The sequence below is a fragment of the Coregonus clupeaformis genome, unplaced genomic scaffold (assembly GCF_020615455.1).
Source record: "Coregonus clupeaformis isolate EN_2021a unplaced genomic scaffold, ASM2061545v1 scaf1439, whole genome shotgun sequence".
NCBI classification, from domain to species: Eukaryota; Metazoa; Chordata; class Actinopteri; order Salmoniformes; family Salmonidae; genus Coregonus; species Coregonus clupeaformis.
The window spans coordinates 63549-84111 of NW_025534893.1; the positions used below are offsets into that span (position 1 = coordinate 63549).

At 46.1% G+C, this 20563-nt stretch overlaps 1 protein-coding gene across 11 annotated transcripts in view; it reads left to right on the forward strand.

Annotated features, from left to right (window-relative positions):
* Nucleotides 1-20563, forward strand: part of nfixb (nuclear factor I/Xb) — an 82284-nt gene that overhangs the window by 44454 nt on the left and 17267 nt on the right. For 6 of the 11 annotated variants that reach the window (XM_045218205.1, XM_045218210.1, XM_045218206.1 and 3 more), the window contains exons 3-7: nucleotides 14844-14906; nucleotides 16262-16336; nucleotides 16510-16630; nucleotides 16987-17022; nucleotides 17629-17759. In XM_045218205.1, the coding sequence (XP_045074140.1) occupies nucleotides 14844-14906; nucleotides 16262-16336; nucleotides 16510-16630; nucleotides 16987-17022; nucleotides 17629-17759 (426 nt within the window). The remainder of the gene's footprint in view (nucleotides 1-14843; nucleotides 14907-16261; nucleotides 16337-16509; nucleotides 16631-16986; nucleotides 17023-17628; nucleotides 17760-20563) is intronic. The other 5 variants (XM_045218207.1, XM_045218214.1, XM_045218215.1 and 2 more) reach the window with 1 other exon arrangement.

Sequence of the window (20563 nt, forward strand, 5' to 3'; positions counted from 1 at the left end):
CTCCATCTCCCTCTTTGGCTCTTTAGTTCAAACATGGTAGAACATGAAGTGGTTCAAGAGATGGTGGTGGTGGTGATGATGATTGATAATGATTTGTTATACATATTATATTGTAAGTGGATTGTCATTGATAATCTCTTGTCATTTAGGTGATTTTCGGAGAGTGAGGGAAGCAGGAAGGTATTAAAGTCTTATCTGGGTTAATAAGTTAATAGATGGATTGATAGATGGAATAAATATCCAATTATCGGCTTTACAATGAGAGCGGCTGAGTGCATCCATAAGCTGACTGATATGAACTAAGCCTTGCAGCAATACTTTATGAGGACACATCACTTACTCATTCAGCTATGCATACAGTATACCCAAACACAGGCCCAACTCAGTCACCATTTCTGTTATGTCAGCAACATAGCTTATCAAAATCATACTCCGCTATGGGCCTGTGCTCTCTGGCTGAAACCTGGGACTCGACTGTAACCCCTGTTCCAGCGCCATTGGCCCTGATCCTGGGCATCAGCTTCATGTGAGGGCAGAAGGCCTGGGCACCTGTCTGTGTGTGCAGCGCTAGGCTAGGTGTCCTGGCTGGCTGGCCCACATGGCATTCAACCCTGAAGGAAGTCCAGATTGTTTATTCACCTTTTCTGCTACAGGAGATAAAGCCAGCATTGACACAGATAGCAGGAGCGTGCGCAACACACACACCCTCCCGCTGACTCGGCGCCAATGACCCTGAGGTCAGGTCAGTTAAGGACACAGACAGACAAAAATGGCGGCTGGGCCCATGACTCGCAGACAGCTGGTGGTCAGGGGTTGACTCTCTATCGGTGCCCTCATTTGTCTGATAGTTTTTTATCATGGGCTCATCTGTTTCTCGGTTGCCGCTCAATTTTTTTCACAGGAAGATTGATTTCGCTCCCTCCTTCCTGTTTGCTGGGAAAAGCCCTTTATGACGGGGACTTGAGTTCCCTGGATCAGCCTTCAGTGTTTGGCCGCTGTTCGTTATTGCTGTGTGTGTGTGTGTTTGTTTGTGTGTGTGTGTGTGTGAGATAAGGGGCTGTCACTGGCCTCTCTCCTACAATGAGCTGGCATCGACTCAGGAAAGCTGCACCATGCTCCCTAATTCAACACACTCATGCAAATGGTCATAAACACACACAGTCATACACTCTCTGCAGGGCAAGGGAGAGGAGACACACACATTCACCAAACACACTTTGACACTCAAAATGTAGATAAATGTACACAGACGGATATATTCATACACATACATTCACACGCACCCCTTTGGCATCATCTAGAGAGGATGTGGTTTTTTACATGTCCATTCATCGCTCTTCTAATTAATTAGTCAGAAAGAGCATTTATGCAGAGCACACATTATTTTTACAGGCGTCATTTCTGTGTTTGTGTGGAGTTTTACTGCCCTCGTTAAACATGTCCTCCAAGCCCAGATAGATTTGGGAGCATTTATTTGCATAGTGCACAAACCCCAAATAAATCATGGCCTGGTGTCTCACTGGATTAAACTAAGGCCCACTGGTGTAAATAGTGTGACATAACAGGCGCTTAGAACCTGAAGAGTGTTATAATCTCATGTTATAACCTACATGGCGTGATAGACAACCTGGCAGATGACTGCTGTTATGGGATTGTGTGTGGTCTCTCTGGCAGAGCTGCACCGTGGAGCCCATTACCTCACCACATACTGTCCCTCTGGCAGAGCTGCACTGTGAGGCCCACATTGTGTTATACAAACATTTTCACAAAGGCAAATAGACGTATGCCCCTGCTGGAAGAGAATATAATATTATATTCTAGTACATTCCTCATGATTGTTGTTGTTCCTACTGGTAAGACTTTGGCCTGTGCCTGAGGGTAGACTGGCATAAGATGGTGCTGAAACTGCTGGCCAAAAGTTCACGTTCACACTCTAAACGCTCTCTGTGTGATACCCCCCACACACGCACGCACGCACGCACGCACGCACGCACGCACGCACGCACGCACGCACGCACGCACGCACACACGCACGCACACACACACACACACACACACACACACACACACACACACACACACACACACACACACACACAGCCTGAGTGGCAGGTCAGTCTCTGTGTTCTCTCCTTCATTGATAGGCCCAGATCAGAGCACACCCCTTCATTCCCCTGCTGTGGTGTGTGTGTGCATGTGGCCCCAGACACAGGGTCAGAGTTGGCAGACTAGGACCCTAACCCCGGGCCTGGCCCTGGCCCTGTCTCCTTTGGTTGCTGTGTGTGTGTGTTTTCCTCCTATCCTCTCCCCTGCAGAGAGAGTTGTGATCATGGCCATACTCCCTAGGAGCTTCTCTTCACGTGTGCCCACTGAACACTGAACCCACTCTCCTCTCCTCTCCTCTCCTCTCCTCTCCTCTCCTCTCCTCTCCTCTCCTCTCCTCTCCTCTCCTCTCCTCTCCTCTCCTCTCCTCTCCTCTCCTCTCCTCTCCTCTCCTCTCCTCTCCTCTCCTCTCCTCTCCCCACTCTCAGCCAACAAGTCTCTCTTTCTTTCTCATTCCTTTTATTCTCTCTGCTCTCCTCTTTCTTGGCAAGGCCTGGCGTTCCCACAGCTCTCGCTCCCCTAGCCCCCCTTCTCCTCTATCGCTCTCTCTCTCTCTCCCTGGCACAGAGGGACATAACATGACCCTCACTCCCACTAGCAGACCCACACACAGGCTGTGCCCACACACACCACTTCCCTGTAAACCACTCTTCCTCTGGCTCATGTTTGTCATATAGGCCTGCTGCTTCCCTTCTCAATACTTTCCACAGGGTCACACACTCATACAGTATGTTCATGTAGATTCTGTACACTGTCTATAGGTCTGTGTGTGTGTGTCTCCTCCCTCTATCGCTCCTGTTTCACCGAAGGCAGTCAGATATTTACCTCTCCTAGCAGATTTATTTTGCATGTGTATATATGCACTCACTAACTGTAAGTCGCTCTGGATAAGAGTGTCTGCTAAATGACTAAAATGTAAATGTAAATGTTCTGTGCCCACTGCCCACTGCCAGTAAGTGACATCTGGTGGCCAAACACAGTCATTACACTTGTTAAAGCATACGTTTAGTAGCCTTATAGTAACAGTAGTCTGTGAAATTTCTAAAGGAAACACATGGGGATCTCAGAAAGTCAGGGTCATTTGAATCAGCACAGAGGTATATCTATCTTATCAAATTAAAACCAATACATCAATCAATCAAGTTAAAAGGCCTATGCTGCTCTGTGAATAACTGTCCCACTATGTGCCTTGCTCTGTGTACCATGGTTGATCAGCAGAGGGACAGATAAAAGATGAAAGTGTCAGAGAGAGAGAGAGAGAGAGAATAGGGAGAGGGGTATACATGGGCAGGACGCCAGCCCCTTTCCTCTACCCTCACCACCCCCCTCTGCACTGCCCTCTCCCGTGGTTGAGTCCCCTTAGGCCCCCTGGCTCCCCCTGCTCTGTGTGGTGTTGGCACGGTGTGGGCGCAGGCGGCACACAGACGGGCACGCAGATGGGCAAGCGGGCTACACAGGGCAGCCTCCCCACACCTGCTCCTCATTGGCACAGGGTCAGACGATGATATATGGTTTTAGAAGATAGGAAATGAATAAATAAGTGGGAATTAAAAAAATAAAATAAAGTCCAATAAAAGAGCTCAGTGAACATCTGTGTGGGATAGCCTGGGGGATTAGGAGGGGTTGGAACATTTTAAGCGCATTAAGGATTTAAAAAAAGGTCAGAATGTTTAGCAACATACCGATAAACCTCTTAATCGAAACCCAATTGGGGAGACTGTGCTGTGCTGCCTCTTTATCCAGGGGTGGGGGTGGAGGGCTGGATGACTAGGGGATGGGGAGGTTGTGGGGGCTTTGCCATTCTGCTGCGCAGGGAGGCGAGACTGTGTACACACACACATACACACGTGTAGCCTATGTACGTCCATGCACTTGAAACCACATGTGCACGCCCACTATCATGAAGTGAAAAGGATTGCTTCTGGATATCAAAATTTTTGGGATATCGACATGAAATACAAGCATGCATGTATACATATTTGGTCAAATACCTTTACTCCACATCTATCTTTTACGCTAAACAAACATATAGATAATATACTGTAAACATACGTACTGCTCAAACACACAATCTTACTACAGGTATGTGTTTACATGGCGATTAAGGATGTGTGTTCATACCAGGCTAGCAGGGATGTTTAGGTCTCTGGGAGCCATAGCTAAACCTAACGACCCAGACTCCCACTGTGCTATTGACCTATTCTAGCTGTGTTTGATGTTCAGATTTAGGGAGTGTGTGTGTGTACATGTTTTAATATACTTTTTTGTACCAGAAGTCCTCAAGAATAGTAAACAACAAAAATTCAGAGAAGTGAGGACATTTTGCCGGTCCTCACCAGTAAAAAGGCTATTTTAGGCTTAGGAGTTAGGTTTAGGTTTAGGGTTAGAGTTACGGTTAGTGGTTAGGGTTAGGAGTTAGGTTTAGGGTTAAGGTTAAGGTTAAGGTTAGGGTTAGGGTTAGGTTTAGGGTTAGGGTTAGGGAAAATAGGATTTAGAATGGGAATCAATTGTTGGTCCCCAAAAAGTCCTTACAGGTATAGTAAGACATAGCTGTGTGTGTGTGTGTGTGTGGGTGGGGGGGGGTGTATGTGCGTGCGTGTGTGTATATGAATGTGTGTTCGTCAGTATGTGTATGCATGCATGTGTGTGTGTGAGGAATTCCAGCCGGACTGCTCCTCTCGTGTCAGGCCTGAGATATATGAGTCCACCACAGCTGGGTTCCCACATGCGGCACGGAGCCACACCGGCCCACACAGTTTACCGTCAATGACAGGGTTAGGGCCAGGACGCGAAAAACCCCCAGTGTGATGGTGCTCATAGAGCGAGAGGGGAAAAGAGGGAGAAAGAGGGAGAGAGAGAGAAAAAGAAACAGAGGGAGAGAGTGGAACTGTGGTGTGTTTGTCTAAAGGCCTCTCGCAGGCGTAGGAAAAGGACCCTATCATTTCACTGTGAACTGAACCGTGGCGCTCTATCCTTAAATGACACAACACCCGGGGTGGGAGAGTCTGACTGCAGGCATGGCCCTCGGCCACAGGGAGAGCACACACACACACACACACACACACACACACACACACACACACACACACACACAAGCTGGCCTCAGATGAGGAGTTGTTGATAGAGAGAGAGACTGCTGTTTGCCAGCATGCTGATTGTTTAGATTCAGACGTACTATCCTGATTTACTCATGGCTGTCTGTTCTGTAGCCTGCAGTTTGTTGCTCACTGTTGCACTCTGTTACAGAGAGCATTATCAGCCTTAATTGTAGCACGTACTTGTAGTTAGCATGTTAGCTTTACACTTCACAACAGCATATGACAGTAGCACGTTACTGTTGATATTTATACTTTGCGTGCCTCCTCTGTGCAGTGCCATGTCACACCAACCATTCATCAGCCATTCCCAGCCGTCACCACACACACACACACACACACACACACACACACACACACAATGACAGTGAGCCACATCTGGCCAGCTGTTGTGTGTGTGTATGTGTACCTATTTCCTGTCCTCCATCTGGCTATAAATATCCATGTGTGTGTGTGTTCATTTTTTCATTTGAACCGGGCCACTGTGTGGCAGACAGACGCAGAGGGCAGCCGCGTCAACCGAGTCTAATCCAGGACTGTCCTCCCAGAGAGGGAGAAAGAGAAAGGGCGAGAGAGAGAGAGAGAGAGAGAGAGAGAGATATGGGGAGGGAGAGAGAGAGAGAGAGAGAGAGAGAGAGAGAGAGAGAGAGAGAGAGAGAGAGATGGCGAGGGAGAGAGACACAGAGAGAGAGAGCGAGAGAGAGATAGAGAGAGATAGAGAGAGAGAGATGGGGAGGGAGAGAAAGTGAAGGAGAGAGAGAGATGGCGAGGGAGAGAGAGAGAGAGAGAGGGCGAGGGAGAGAGAGAGAGAGAGAGAGAGAGAGAAATGGGGAGGGAGAGAGAGAGAGAGATGGCGAGGGAGAGAGAGAGAGAGATGGCGAGGGAGAGAGACACAGCGAGAGAGAGCGAGAGAGAGAGAGAGAGAGAGAGAGAGAGAGAGAGAGAGAGAGAGAGAGATGGGGAGGGAGAGAGAGTGAAAGAGAGAGAGAGATGGCGAGGGGAAGAGAGAGAGAGAGATGGCAAGGGAGAGAGAGAGAGAGAGATGGGGAGGGAGAGAGAGAGAGAGAGAGATGGCGAGGGAGAGAGACACAGAAGAGAGAGAGAGAGAGAGAGAGAGAGAGAGAGAGAGAGAGAGAGAGAGAGGGGGAGGGAGAGAGAGAGAGAGATGGCAAGGGAGAGAGAGAGAGAGATGGCGAGGGAGAGAGACACAGCGAGAGAGAGCGAGAGAGAGAGAGAGAGAGAGAGAGAGAGAGAGATGGGGAGGGAGAGAGAGTGAAAGAGAGAGAGAGATGGCGAGGGGAAGAGAGAGAGAGAGAGAGAGATGGCAAGGGAGAGAGAGAGAGAGATGGGGAGGGAGAGAGAGAGAGAGAGAGAGAGAGAGAGAGAGAGAGAGAGAGAGAGAGAGAGAGATGGCGAGGGAGAGAGACACAGAGAGAGAGAGAGAGAGAGAGAGAGATGGGGAGGGAGAGAGAGTGAAAGAGAGAGAGAGATGGCGAGGGGAAGAGAGAGAGAGAGACATTGTCATCCTACAAGAAACATGGTATAGAGGAGACGGACCCACTGGTTGCCCTCTAGGTTACAGAGAGCTGGTAGTCCCATCCACCAAACTACCAGGTGTGAAACAGGGAAGGGACTCAGGGGGTATGCTAATTTGGTATAGAGCAGACCTAACTCACTCTATTAAATTAATCAAAACAGGAACATTTTACATTTGGTTAGAAATTCAAAAGGAAATTATCTCAACTGAGAAAAATGTCCTCCTGTGTGCTACCTATATCCCCCCACTAGAATCCCCATACTTTAATGAAGACAGTTTCTCCATCCTGGAGGGGGAAATCAATAATTTCCAGACCCAGGGACATGTACTAGTCTGTGGCGACCTAAATGCCAGAACTGGACAAGAACCTGACACCCTCAGCACACAGGGGGACAAACACCTACCTGGAGGTGACAGCATTCCCTCCCCCATATGCCCCCCTAGGCACAACTACGACAACATAACCAACAAAAATGGGTCACGACTCCTGCAGCTCTGTCGCACACTGGGTATGTACATAGTCAATGGTAGGCTTCGAGGGGACTCCTATGGTAGGTACACCTATAGCTCATCTCTTGGCAGTAGTACTGTAGACTACTTTATCACTGACCTCAACCCAGAGTCTCTCAGAGCGTTCACAGTCAGCCCACTGACACCCCTATCAGACCACAGCAAAATCACAGTCTACTTGAACAGAGCAATACTCAATCATGAGGCATCAAAGACAAAAGAACTGAATAATATTAAGAAATGCTATAGATGGAAGGAAAGTAGTGTTGAAACCTACCAAAAAACTATTAGGAAACAACAAATTCAATCCATTCTAGACAACTTCCTGGACAAAACGTTCCACTGTAATAGTGAAGGTGTAAACTTGGCAGTAGAAAACCTAAACAGTATATTTGACCTCTCAGCTTCCCTATCAAATCTAAAAATCTCTAACAGAAAACCAAAGAAAAGTAATAACAGTGATAAATGGTTTGATGAAGAATGCAAAAACCTAAGAAAGAAATTGAGAAACCTATCCAACCAAAAACATAGAGACCCAGAAAACCTGAGCCTACGCCTTCACTATGGTGAATCACTAAAACAATACAGAAATACACTACGGAAAAAGAAGGAACAGCATGTCAGAAATCAGCTCAATGTAATTGAAGAATCCATAGACTCTAACCACTTCTGGGAAAATTGGAAAACACTAAACAAACAACAACATGAAGAGCTATCTATCCAAAACGGAGATGTATGGGTAAACCACTTCTCCAATCTTTTGGCCCTATAACAGAGAACAAACAGCAAAAAAATATACATGATCAAATGCAAATCTTAGAATCAACTATTAAAGACTACCAGAACCCACTGGATTCTCCAATTACATTGAATGAACTACAGGATAAAATACAAACCCTCCAACCCAAAAAGTCCTGTGGTGTTGATGGTATCCTCAATGAAATGATAAAATATACAGACCACAAATTTCAATTAGCTATACTTAAACTCTTTAACATCATCCTTAGCTCTGGCATCTTCCCCAACATCTGGAACCAAGGACTGATCACCCCAATCCACAAAAGTGGAGACAAATTTGACCCCAATAACTACCGTGGGATATGCGTCAACAGCAACCTTGGGAAAATCCTCTGCATTATCATTAACAGCAGACTAGTTCATTTCCTCAGTGAAAACAATGTACTGAGCAAATGTCAAATTGGCTTTTTACCAAATTACCGTACGACAGACCACGTATTCACCCTGCACACCCTAATTGACAAACAAACAAACCAAAACAAAGGCAAAGTCTTCTCATGCTTTGTTGATTTCAAAAAAGCTTTTGACTCAATTTGGCATGAGGGTCTGCTATACAAATTGATGGAAAGTGGGGTTGGGGGAAAAACATACGACATTATAAAATCCATGTACACAAACAACAAGTGTGCGGTTAAAATTGGCAAAAAACACACACATTTCTTTCCACAGGGCCGTGGGGTGAGACAGGGATGCAGTTTAAGCCCCACCCTCTTCAACATATATATCAACGAATTGGCGAGGGCACTAGAACAGTCTGCAGCACCCGGCCTCACCCTACTAGAATCTGAAGTCAAATGTCTTCTGTTTGCTGACGATCTGGTGCTTCTGTCACCAACCAAGGAGGGCCTACAGCAGCACCTAGATCTTCTGCACAGATTCTGTCAGACCTGGGCCCTGACAGTAAATCTCAGTAAGACAAAAATAATGGTGTTCCCAAAAAGGTCCAGTTGCCAGGACCACAAATACAAATTCCATCTAGACACCGTTGCCCTAGAGCACACAAAAAACTATACATACCTCGGCCTAAACATCAGCGCCACAGGTAACTTCCACAAAGCTGTGAACGATCTGAGAGACAAGGCAAGAAGGGCCTTCTATGCCATCAAAAGGAACATAAAATTTGACATACCAATTAGGATCTGGCTAAAAATACTTGAATCAGTTATAGAACCCATTGCCCTTTATGGTTCTGAGGTCTGGGGTCCGCTCACCAACCAAGAATTCACAAAATGGGACAAACACCAAATTGAGACTCTGCATGCAGAATTCTGCAAAAACATCCTCCGTGTACAACGTAAAACACCAAATAATGCATGCAGAGCAGAATTAGGCCAATACCCGCTAATTATCAAAATCCAGAAAAGAGCCGTTAAATTCTATAACCACTTAAAAGGAAGCGATTCCCAAACCTTCCATAACAAAGCCATCACCTACAGAGAGATGAACTTGGAGAAGAGTCCCCTAAGTAAGCTTGTCCTGGGGCTCTGTTCACAAACACAAACAGACCCCACACAGCCCCAGGACAACAACAACAACAACACAACTAGACCCAACCAAATCATGAGAAAACAAAAAGAGAATTACTTGACACATTGGAAAGAACAAACAAAAAAACAGAGCAAACTAGAATGCTATTTGGCCCTAAACAGAGAGTACACAGTGGCAGAATACTTGACCACTGTGACTGACCCAAACTTAAGGAAAGCTTTGACTATGTACAGACTCAGTGAGCATAGCCTTGCTATTGAGAGAGGCCGCCGTAGGCAGACCTGGCTCTCAAGAGAAGACAGGCTATGTGCACACTGCCCACAAAATGAGGTGGAAACTGAGCTGCACTTCCTAACCTCCTGCCAAATGTATGACCATATTAGAGACACATATTTCCCTCAGATTACAGCGATCCACAAAGAATTCGAAAACAAACCCAATTTTGATAAACTCCCCTTATCTACTGGGTGAAAAACCACAGTGTGCCATCACAGCTGCAAGATTTGTGACCTGTTGCCACAAGAAAAGGGGCAACCAGTGAAGAACAAACACCATTGTAAATACAACCCATATTTATGTTTATTTATTTTCCCATTTGTACTTTAACTATTTGCACATTGTTACAACACTGTATATATACATAATATGACATTTGAAATGTCTTTATTCTTTTTGAAACTTCTGAGTGTAATGTTTACTGTTAATATTTATTGTTTATTTCACTTTTGTTTACTATCTACTTCACTTGCTTTGGCAATGTTAACACACGTTTCCCATGCCAATAAAGCCCTTAAATTGAATTGAATTGAGAGAGAGAGATGGCAAGGGAGAGAGAGAGAGATGGGGAGGGAGAGAGAGAGAGAGAGAGAGAGAGAGAGAGAGAGAGAGAGAGAGAGAGAGAGAGAGAGAGAGAGAGAGATGGCGAGAGAGAGAGAGAGAGAGAGAGAGAGAGAGATGGCGAGGGAGAGAGAGAGATGGCGAGGGAGAGAGAGAGAGATGTCGAGGGAGAGAGAGAGAGAGGTCATAGAGAGAGCAGAAATATCTGAGTCAGAGACAGTAACAGCAGTCAGAAACAAAGCAGAGATAAGAGAAAATAAATAAATACAGAGAAAAAGAGATGGAATCCAGGACTGTTACTGTACTTTAGAAGGAGGGGTGGAGGGAGAGAAAGGGAGAGAGGTGAAGAGAGACAGAAGTGAAGAGAGGGAGAAGTGAAGAGACGGAGCTGAGTCTTGGCTCAGAGCACTGTAGCCTGCTGAGAGGCCATCCACACTCCTGTCGTCAAGTTTGACTGTGGAACCATTGGCTTTATCTCTGCCATTTGACTCAATGTTGATTCTTCACTGTGCCATGTGAAATCCCCTTCCAGTTAATGCACATTAGATTAAAACGTGCTGTTTGTAATGCATAAACAAATGTTCTAAGCCGGCTGGTAAATAGGCAAAAAGTGCCTATTTGCATGTGCAAGCTCATTTATTTATGAATATGCGCATGGCAAATGAGTCTATTAGGCCTGGCACAGTGAGCTCAGTGAGAGTGTGTTTATCATATATTGTTGTGGTGGGTCTTTATGATGCATCCAAATCACAGGTGTGTTTGATTAGTAGAATAATGACACCTACTGTATGCTGGGTCCGGGCTGAAAGCATGTAGGCCCATAGAAATCAGAATGAATAGAATGGTCCTGGAACCCTCTAACCCTGGCAATTTGACTGGTAAACTCATGGGTACACTCGCAATGGCTGCCTGGTATTGTGATGCAATAATTTCCATGGTAATGTAGAATGGTAATTCAAATGATGTTAACTGATGTGGCTCATGCAATGGTATATCTTTTTTGTAATGTCAATTGAGCTGATTCAACAAATCACAGCACAGATTGATGGGTACACTACCTGCTTTTATTTCCTGCTTTGCTCCTATGGGTACACTTGCAATGGCCGCTAGTCCACCCAATATGTCATCATTGACTTGAATGGTGAAGCCCTTTCTATTAATTCTACCTCTGTGTGTAGGCCTACATTCAGTAATAGTAATTTGCCGAGTCTATAGGGTATAGTGTTTTAAATATATGTAGAGTGTTGTAGCCAGAGTGTCAGTACACTGAGTGTACAAAACATTAGGAACACCTTCCTAATATTGAGTTGCACACCCTTTTGCCCTCAGAACAAGGTGTCGAAAGCTCTCCACAAGGATGCTGGCCCATGTTGACTCCAATGCTTCCCACAGTTGTGTCAAGTTGGCTGGATGTCCTTTGGGTGGTCGACCATTCTTGATACACACGGGAAACTGTTGAGTGTGAAAAACCCAGCAGCTTTGCAGTTCTTGACAAACTCAAACTGGTGCGCCTGGCACCTACTGTCATACCCCTGCTCAAAGTCACTTCAATCTTTTGTCTTGCCCATTCACCCTCTGAATGGCACACATACACAATGGATGTGTCAATGCTTAAATATCCTTCTTTAACCTGTCTCCTCCCATCTACACTGATTGAAGTGGATTTAATAGATTACATCAGTAAGGGATCATAGCTTTCACCTGGATTCACCTTGCCAGTCTAAGCCATGGAAAGAGCAGGTGCTCCTAATGTTTTGTACACTTAGTGTATATCTACTGTATGATGAGGAGACTTAGTGACAAATGTACGTTGTGTGTATGAATGTGATTGGAGTGAGTCTGTTAATGTGTATGTACTGTATGTCTGTTTAATAGAGTGTGTGTGATGCATTATCTCTCCAGGGTGTGTGCAGGGGGCCTTGGGGCGACTGTGTGCTGGAGATAAGGGTGAGCAGTGTAGGGCTGGCGTGTGTGTGTGTGTGTGTGTGTGTGTGTAACCCTGGGGATGGTGGCGTGGTGGCAGTGATTCTCCCCACAGCCCAGTTGGCTTGTAGAGCAGCAGCACTAATAATGGGCACCCTCTCCATTGTCTCAGAGCATATCCTCTCTGTTTGATGAGCTCTCCCCGTTCATCCCATGTTCATCCCTTCATCATCCTCCCTTTGTTCCTCTCCAGCGCCCTGGGCCCTCCAACACACTCAGATCCAGCACCAGGAAACAAGCCCTGCTAATGTTCCATGCAGTAGGATTGGAGGTTCATATACCGTAGGCTACAGTAGACAGCAGCTATTAGAATTGAACTGAAGCTGTTAACACTCCACCAGACCAGCAGGGGGCCTCAGTTAGATTACACTGGTGATCTAACAGTGGTCTGATTTAGGGCCAGTTTTTCCTGACCACATGACCTGACAGGGAAAAACTCTGGATCTTAACTATAGGCCATAGCAAGGATCCAGAGTTTTTCCTGGCCAGTTGACGTAGTCAGGAAAACCCCCTGGCCCCAGTCTGATTGGGTGTGTAGTCCCCAGGTGGCCAGCAGGTGTAGAGCTGTATTGATCACAGCTGGTGTGTATGTGAGGAGAATGAATGAGGCAGATCTGGGCTGTCAGGTTCTATCAGAGTCAGTGTGACAGCTCAGCTCAGCTCAGCTCAGCTCACCCTCTCATTAACCACCTGAATGGAGGGGTATCCCCAATGTTGCCATGACGACCCAGCCTCTTTTTTTACTGTGTCAGAAAAGAAGGTCCGTAATATATAGGTTCAAGTTTAATTGCATATTAAGATGTTTTTACATAGTGAGAGGATGCCCAAATTAGGTTGTATTATTTTCAAAATGAAGGGCCTCAACAGACTTAGATTATCCCCATATACACCATCCTACAGTTGAAATGTTGGCTTGCACTCTAGTTCACCTTATTTACCTCTTACAGGAATGTGCCTTGACAGTTATTAATGGTCTCTGTCTGGATGTTTTCCTTATGTTTCCTCCTATTTTCCTTGATGATTTGTCAGTGCGGCTCTGCTGCAGTCGTCCAGTCTAGCTTTTCATTTAGCAGCTTGCTGAGGTCCAGCAGCACGGCAGTCAATGACTAGAGACAAACACCCTGGTGGTTTTATTTTCACTCCATTTGCAGTGTTTGTCCTCTGTAGATATTTTATCTTTAATACCAGTGAATCTGTGTGTGTCTGTGTGAGAGTGTGTGTGCTAGCGCATGTGGGTGTGCCATCAACTAGCAGGAATGTATTGGTACCGCTAAAGCTAAGATGGCTGCCAAATGCTAAAATGGCTGCCAGGATTCCACAGAGCGACAGCGCGAGTGAGGGGGAAGCAGAGAGAGAGTAGAGCGAAAGAGAGAGAGAGGGACTGAGACTCCATTCAGGGAAAGGGAAAAAGACACTCCTTTTAGACCAAAGTGATATGGCGATTCTGTCCTTTTGTTTTGCTTTTCTCGTCTTTGGTCGTGGGGTGAATGGTGCGGCAGTTTGCTGGCACGTTGCGCAGGACTAGCCTCCCCAAGATTAGGATGCTGAGGGGCTTAGATGGAGCGGAGGGAGGGAGGGGCCTAGTAGTGGGGGTAATGGGGAACTTGGCCCACTCTGCCTTAAACTCTACAGTGCTGTGGGGGTAATTGGCTTGAATGGTATATATGATCCAACCATAAAGCTCTACAAGGTTGCATTACGCAGCAGAGAAGGAATGGCTCCAAGCGGGGCCAAACCAAACTAGCACAGGCCTCTCTGTGCACAGTCGTTAAGGTAAAGAGCCGAGTGAGACGCAGTCCCAATGACGCCTCGCGGACCCGGGCTTCACATTTACACTCCTCAGCTTACACTAGTCATCAGTGTGGAGGGAGAGAGAGGCTGCAGGCTGGGGTTACATGGGAACTTCACCTGCCACACTGTGCCAACGGCCTGCTCTCAAACAGAACTCCCTGTGTGTGTAACTTTGTGTGTGTGTATGTTCACTGTGGCTCCCTGGGCCTGAGAGAGAGGGATGGTGAAGAAGAGAGTGGGGGGAGTAAGGGAGAGAGAGAAAAAAGAGAAAAGGAAGGAGTGCCAGAGATACAATGGGGCAAGAAGTGTCACAAACACACAGCCGTCTCATCTCTCAAACTGGAACAGAAAACAATTCCTCTTTTATACTAGTAGTGATTCCCCTACTGTGAATGGCTCTGGAAAGTAAAGTATTTGGTGTTTGATTTGCCATTTCATGACTCTAATGTTCAACCTGAGCGGAAATAGCCAAACTTTAATCTAAGACCCAATTCTGCCTCTGGAAAGAAGGGGTTTTAAAATACTTTCCAAAGTGTTCCTATGCAGTCGTCCGCCCACTGCCCCCTCACCTTGGGTACCGTCCAGGCATCTGTCTCCTGTCTAACCTAAACATTTCTCCACCATCTCTCTCTCTCTCTCTCTCTCTCTCTCTCTCTCTCTCTCTCTCTCTCTCTCTCTCTCTCTCTCTCTCTTTTCTACAGAATCCGGACAATCAGACAGCTCAAACCAGCAAGGAGACACAGACATCAAGCCACCACCCAATGGTGAGTTCACAGTGTGAACATACACACTGTCATTTATACATGCAGATGCATGTTTAAATGCTTTCACACACACACACACACACACACACAGGCCAGTATAGAGTGTATAGTGTATCCCAGTGGAGTTGGGCCTGGGTTTATTATAGTAAGGTGAGCTGATGTTGCTGGGCCTGGCTGTGGGTGTGGCACCCCTCTCATAAATCACCCTGACGTTATTGGAAGATGGGAACCACATGGCCGTGCTGCCGACTGGAGCTCTGACCTCATACAGCCGGCCCCGCTGTGGTTAACCCAGGCTGAGGCAGGCTGAGGAGAGGAGAGGGTGTGGAGTAAGAGCACCTCTCACCCATGGAGAACCTGGACGTCCTACACTCTTAGAAGAAAAGGTGCTAGGATAAACCTTTGAAGAACACTTTTTGGTTGCAGGTAGAACCCTTTTGGTTCCAGGTAGGGTTCTACTGTACATGGAACTAAAAAGGGTTCTACCTGTTCAATGGGGACAGCCAAATAACCTTTTTGGAACCTTTTTTTCTAAGAGTGTATACACATTCCTATACACCTGGCCAGGGACCTATAGACTGAGTGGACATTATACGATCTACACTACACACTACAGTAGTGTTTCTTAATCCTGCTCCTGGGGACCCAAAGGGGGGCACATTTAGCCCTAGCACTACACACCTGATTCCACTAACCAAAGGTTAGATGATGAGTTGGTTAGTGGAATCAGGTGTGTAGTGCTAGGTCAAAATGTGCCCCCCTTTGGGTCCCCAGGAGCAAGATTAAGAAACACTACACTATTGCCTTAGATAGAGAGCCTTGGTCACTCTATACACATCCCACTGCCAGGACCTGTACACACAATATACACTAGAGCCCTTGGAAAGCTTAAATACACAAATACAATCCAAAATCTATAGCAGTAATGACATCATACACGTTGCAAGAAGCTCTAGCACACTGGATGCCCACTGGATACCATGTAAACAGTGTGTGTGCATGGTGTGTATACAGGGGAACATACTGTATAACAACTTCTATAGGGCATAATCTGTGGAGCACATTAAGGCCTCCTTCTGGACAGCATTTTGACAGGCTTGACTTGAAGCAGTCATGACGTGAGTACCTGTCCATAGGGCTTTTGATAAGTGTGTGATTCGTCCAACCAAAGCCATTTCCTATCTTATAGAAAACACATGCTAGTGCCTTCCACTGTGGTTTATCTGGTTTTTCTATGCCTGGGTTTTTCAGCTCCCTCTTTGTGAGCGTGTGTGTGTGTGTGTGTGTGTGTGTGTGTGTGTGTGTGTCCTAGTGTCTTCTCATCATCCTCATCTCTCTCGTCTCTGTCTTTCCAGGGCACTTGAGTTTCCAGGACTGCTTTGTGACTTCAGGGGTCTGGAACGTGGCCGAGCTGGTCCGAGTGTCACAGAGTGAGTCACTGCCTCTCCTCTCTGTTACTCTCACTGCCACTCTCACTACACACTTACCAGTACACACAAACCTCAAGGTTCTCACATGCATTTTCCTACTATACTCTCTGTTTAAAGAACCTTAGTTTCCGTGAGTTGTGTAAGAGTTGTGTGTATCTGTGTGTGTCCCTCAGCTCCAGTGGCCACAGCGTCCGGCCCCAACTTCTCCCTGGCCGACCTGGAGAGTCCTGGCTACTACAACATCAACCAGGTGGCCCTGGGACGTCGCTCCATCACCTCCACCCCCTCCACCAGGTACACACACACACACATTACCAGATTGTTTGTAGCCTACTAATACTAGCTTCTGTACGCTTCAGTCTATGCTGTCTAACCTTTGTGAATGCTTTCCTCACTCTGATTGGGTGATGGGACCTTTCTTCTTCTCCTTGCCCTCTCTCTCCTCTCTCTCCTCTGTGAAACTTTCTTCGTCTGTTGTTTTTTCCATCTATCCGTCAAACTGTCTGTTTGTGTTTTTTCTGTTCTTTTTTCTCTTTCTTCATTCACTCACTCTCTCTCTCCTATCTCTCTCTCCTTCTATCTCTCTCTCCTTCTATCTCTCTTCTTCTATCTCTCTCTCTCTCACTGTTTCTCTCTCTCTCACGCTGTAGGACTGAAATGGAGCTTTATGCAAGTCTCCCACGGAGGTAGTTATATTCACTCCACTATATTTCCCCTGACACTACTTTAATATAGACACATTCAGACTCAGCCAGACGGACAGCCAGACACACATACAATTCTTTATTTGGATCCACTTATGAAACATTGTGCATTTAAGGACCCATGTTTTTACAGGTCTCGTATGGACTTGAATCCAAGGAACACTCTCACTCACTGTACACACACTTACTCTCTACAATACTTTCGTCTAGGCCAGGGGTAGGCAACCCTGTTCCTGGAGTGCCACAGGTACTGCAGGATTTTGTTCCAACTAGGCACCACACCTGACCAACTTAGCTAATTGATCAGTTCAATGATTTACTAAATTCAACACACCTGGTCTTACACGTTGGTTAAATCAAAAACATAAGGTGCCTGCAGCACTCCAGGACCAGGGTTGCCTACCCCTGGTCTAGGTACACTATCTAATCTGAGGGACTGTATCAAACATGGCCATGTTCAGATAAAGCATGTTGAGTAAAGCCGCTAGCCGTACTTATCTGTCTCTCAGCTCCTGTACTTTGTCTCCCAAGTAAACAATATTCCTGCCTCCACACACATTAAGTCCCTTTCTCTCCCCCTCTCTCCAGCTCCAACAAGCGCAAGTCCATTGATGACAGTGAGATGGAGAGCCCGGTGGACGATGTCTTCTACTCGGGCCGCTCCCCTGCGGCCGGCAGCAGCTCCCAGTCCAGTGGCTGGCCCAACGATGTGGACGCAGGTTAGATACCCCCCATACCCCCCCCATCTCACACCCCCTGCTGTGCTTTCTGGGACTGTATCCCCCTACTGTCTGTCGGACCTGTTTTCCTCCCTCTACCCTCACTCCTCTCCTTCCCTCCCTCTCCTCCTCCTCCCATCCACCTGCTCTGTAGCTCTGCACTGTCACCTCCCTTACCTGACCAGACCCCTAGAGGAGAATCTGCATGCCAAGCCTGTGGTCCTCTGTAGCTCAGCTGGTAGAGCATGGCGCTTGTAACGCCAAGGTAGTGGGTTCGATCCCCGGGACCACCCATACACACACAAAAAAAAAATTATGCACGCATGACCGTAAGTCGCTTTGGATAAAGCGTCTGCTAAATGGCATATTATTATTATTATAAGACTGAACTCATGCTGCAGTCTAAAGGGGAGAGTAGGGATTACAATAACTGATTATTCAGTAGGCCTGTGTTTACACATTTTCTAAATACTTTCAGTGCGCTCTGTGGTAGTAGTATGCTAGTGCGTGTGCCTGCTGCTCGGCTCTGTGCTCAGTGAAAAAAGTATTAGATTCAGGCTCCTAGATTGTATTTATTAATTTTATTTAACCTTTATTTAACCAGGCAAGTCAATTAAGAACAAATTGTTATTTACAATGATGGCCTAGCAAGAAGCAAAAGGCCTCCAGTGGACGTCACGTTCTGTTGTTAGAGGTTCTTTGACTGGGTGATCTGTGTGTGATGTGATACTGTGCATTCGGAAAGTATTCAGACCCCTTGACTTTTTCCACATTTTGTTACATTACAGCCTTATTCTAAAATGGAGTAAAACATTTTTTATCTCATCAATCTACACACAATACCCCATAATGACAAAGCAAAAATAGGTTTTTAGACATTTTTTTACATTTATAAATATTCAGACCCTTTACTCAGTACTTTGTTGAAGCAGCTTTGGCAGCAATAACAGCCTCGTGTCTTCTTGGGTATGACGCTACAAGCTTGGCACACCTGTATTTGGGGAGTTTCTCCCATTCTTCTCTGCAGATCCTCTCAAGCTCTGTCAGGTTAGATGGGGAGCGTCGCTGCACAGCTATTTTCAGGTCTCTCCAGAGATGTTCGATTGGGTTCAAGTCCGGGCTCCGGCTGGGCCACTCAAGGACATTCAGAGACTTGTCCCCAAGCCACGCCTGCGTTGTCCTGGCTGTGTGCTTAGGGTCGTTGTCCTGTTGGAAGGTGAACCTTCGCCCCGGTTTGAGGTCCTGAGCACTCTGGAGCAGGTTTTCATCAAGGATCTGTACTTTGCACCGTTTATCTTTCCCTCGATCCTGACTAGTCTCCCAGTCCCTGCCGCTGAAAAACATCCTCACAGCATGATGCTGCCACTACCATGCTTCACCGTAGGGACGGTATTCGCCAGGTGATGAGCGGTTCCTGGTTTCCTCCAGACGTGACGCGTGGCATTCAGGCCAAAGAGCAATCTTGGTTTCATCAGACCAGAGAATCTTGTTTCTCATGGTCTGAGAGTCCTTTAGGTGCCTTTTGGCAAACTCTGTCATGTGCCTTTTACTGAGAAGTGGCTTCCGTCTGGCCACTCTATCATAAAGGCCTGATTGGTGGAGTGCTGCAGAGATGGTTGTCCTTCTGGAAGGTTCTCCAATCTCCACAGAGGAACTCTGGAGCTCTATCAGAGTGACCATCGGGTTCTTGGTCACCTACCTGACACCCCTGAGCTCAGTTTGGCGGGAGGCCCTCTAGGAAGTCTTGGTGGTTCAAACTTATTCATTTAAGAATGATGGAGGCCTTTTCTTGGGGACATTCAATGCTGCAGAATTTTCTTCCCCAGATCGGTGATACGGAAATTGATCATGGCTTGTTTTTGCTCTGACTTCCACTGTCACCTGTGGGACCTTATATAGACAGGTGTGCCTTTCCAAATCATGTCCAATCAATTGAATTTACCACAGGTGGACTCCAATCAAGTTGTAGAAAGATCTCAAGGATGATCAATGGAAACCTGAGCTCAATTGCGAGTCTCATAGCAAAGGTCTGAATAGTTCTGTTTTTATTTTGAATAAATTTGCTAAAATTTAAAAAAAAATATGTTTTTGCTTTGTGTTTATGGGGTATTGTGTGTAGATTGATGAGGAAAATTTTTATTTAATCCATTTTAGAATAAGGCTGTAATGTAACAAAATGTGGAAAAAATAAAGGGGTCTGAATACTTTCCGAATGCACTGTATGTGAGTCACAGAGCCTGCTGACAGACTTGATTTAAGCCTCTATGAAAAGCTTTGCATTAAAGATATAATCTGGATAGCTTTCGGCGTATTTTGTGACTCTACACAGACTCCCATAGACTCTCAAAACCTCATTGTCCCCTTATGGTTTTACCCTCCAACGCCTATGTGTTGTGTGTTCAGCATTACAGCACAGCATCACCACTCCCTCCCATGTACCTGTATCTCTCACCTCATATTCAACCTGATTAATGTTCCCTATAGTATAGTTAATATCGTCTCTCAATTATCAATTCAATTCTATAATAGATCATGTTCATGAATTGATGTCATGTTCCCTATTGATTACATTCATTTATGCATCCCTTTCCACCCCCAGCCCTCACAGAAGCCTCCTATTCTATTGGTGGCCTATGGGAAAAGTGGAGGGAGAGCAGTGAATGTATTTGTAAAATGTGTCTGATTTAATGTGGCCTCTATATGAACACCGTTCATTTACAAACACATTATAACAACATAATAGTTATAATTGTGCCACTGTTCTTATTTCATTACATGTCAGTCATACTGTACTTAGCTCTCAT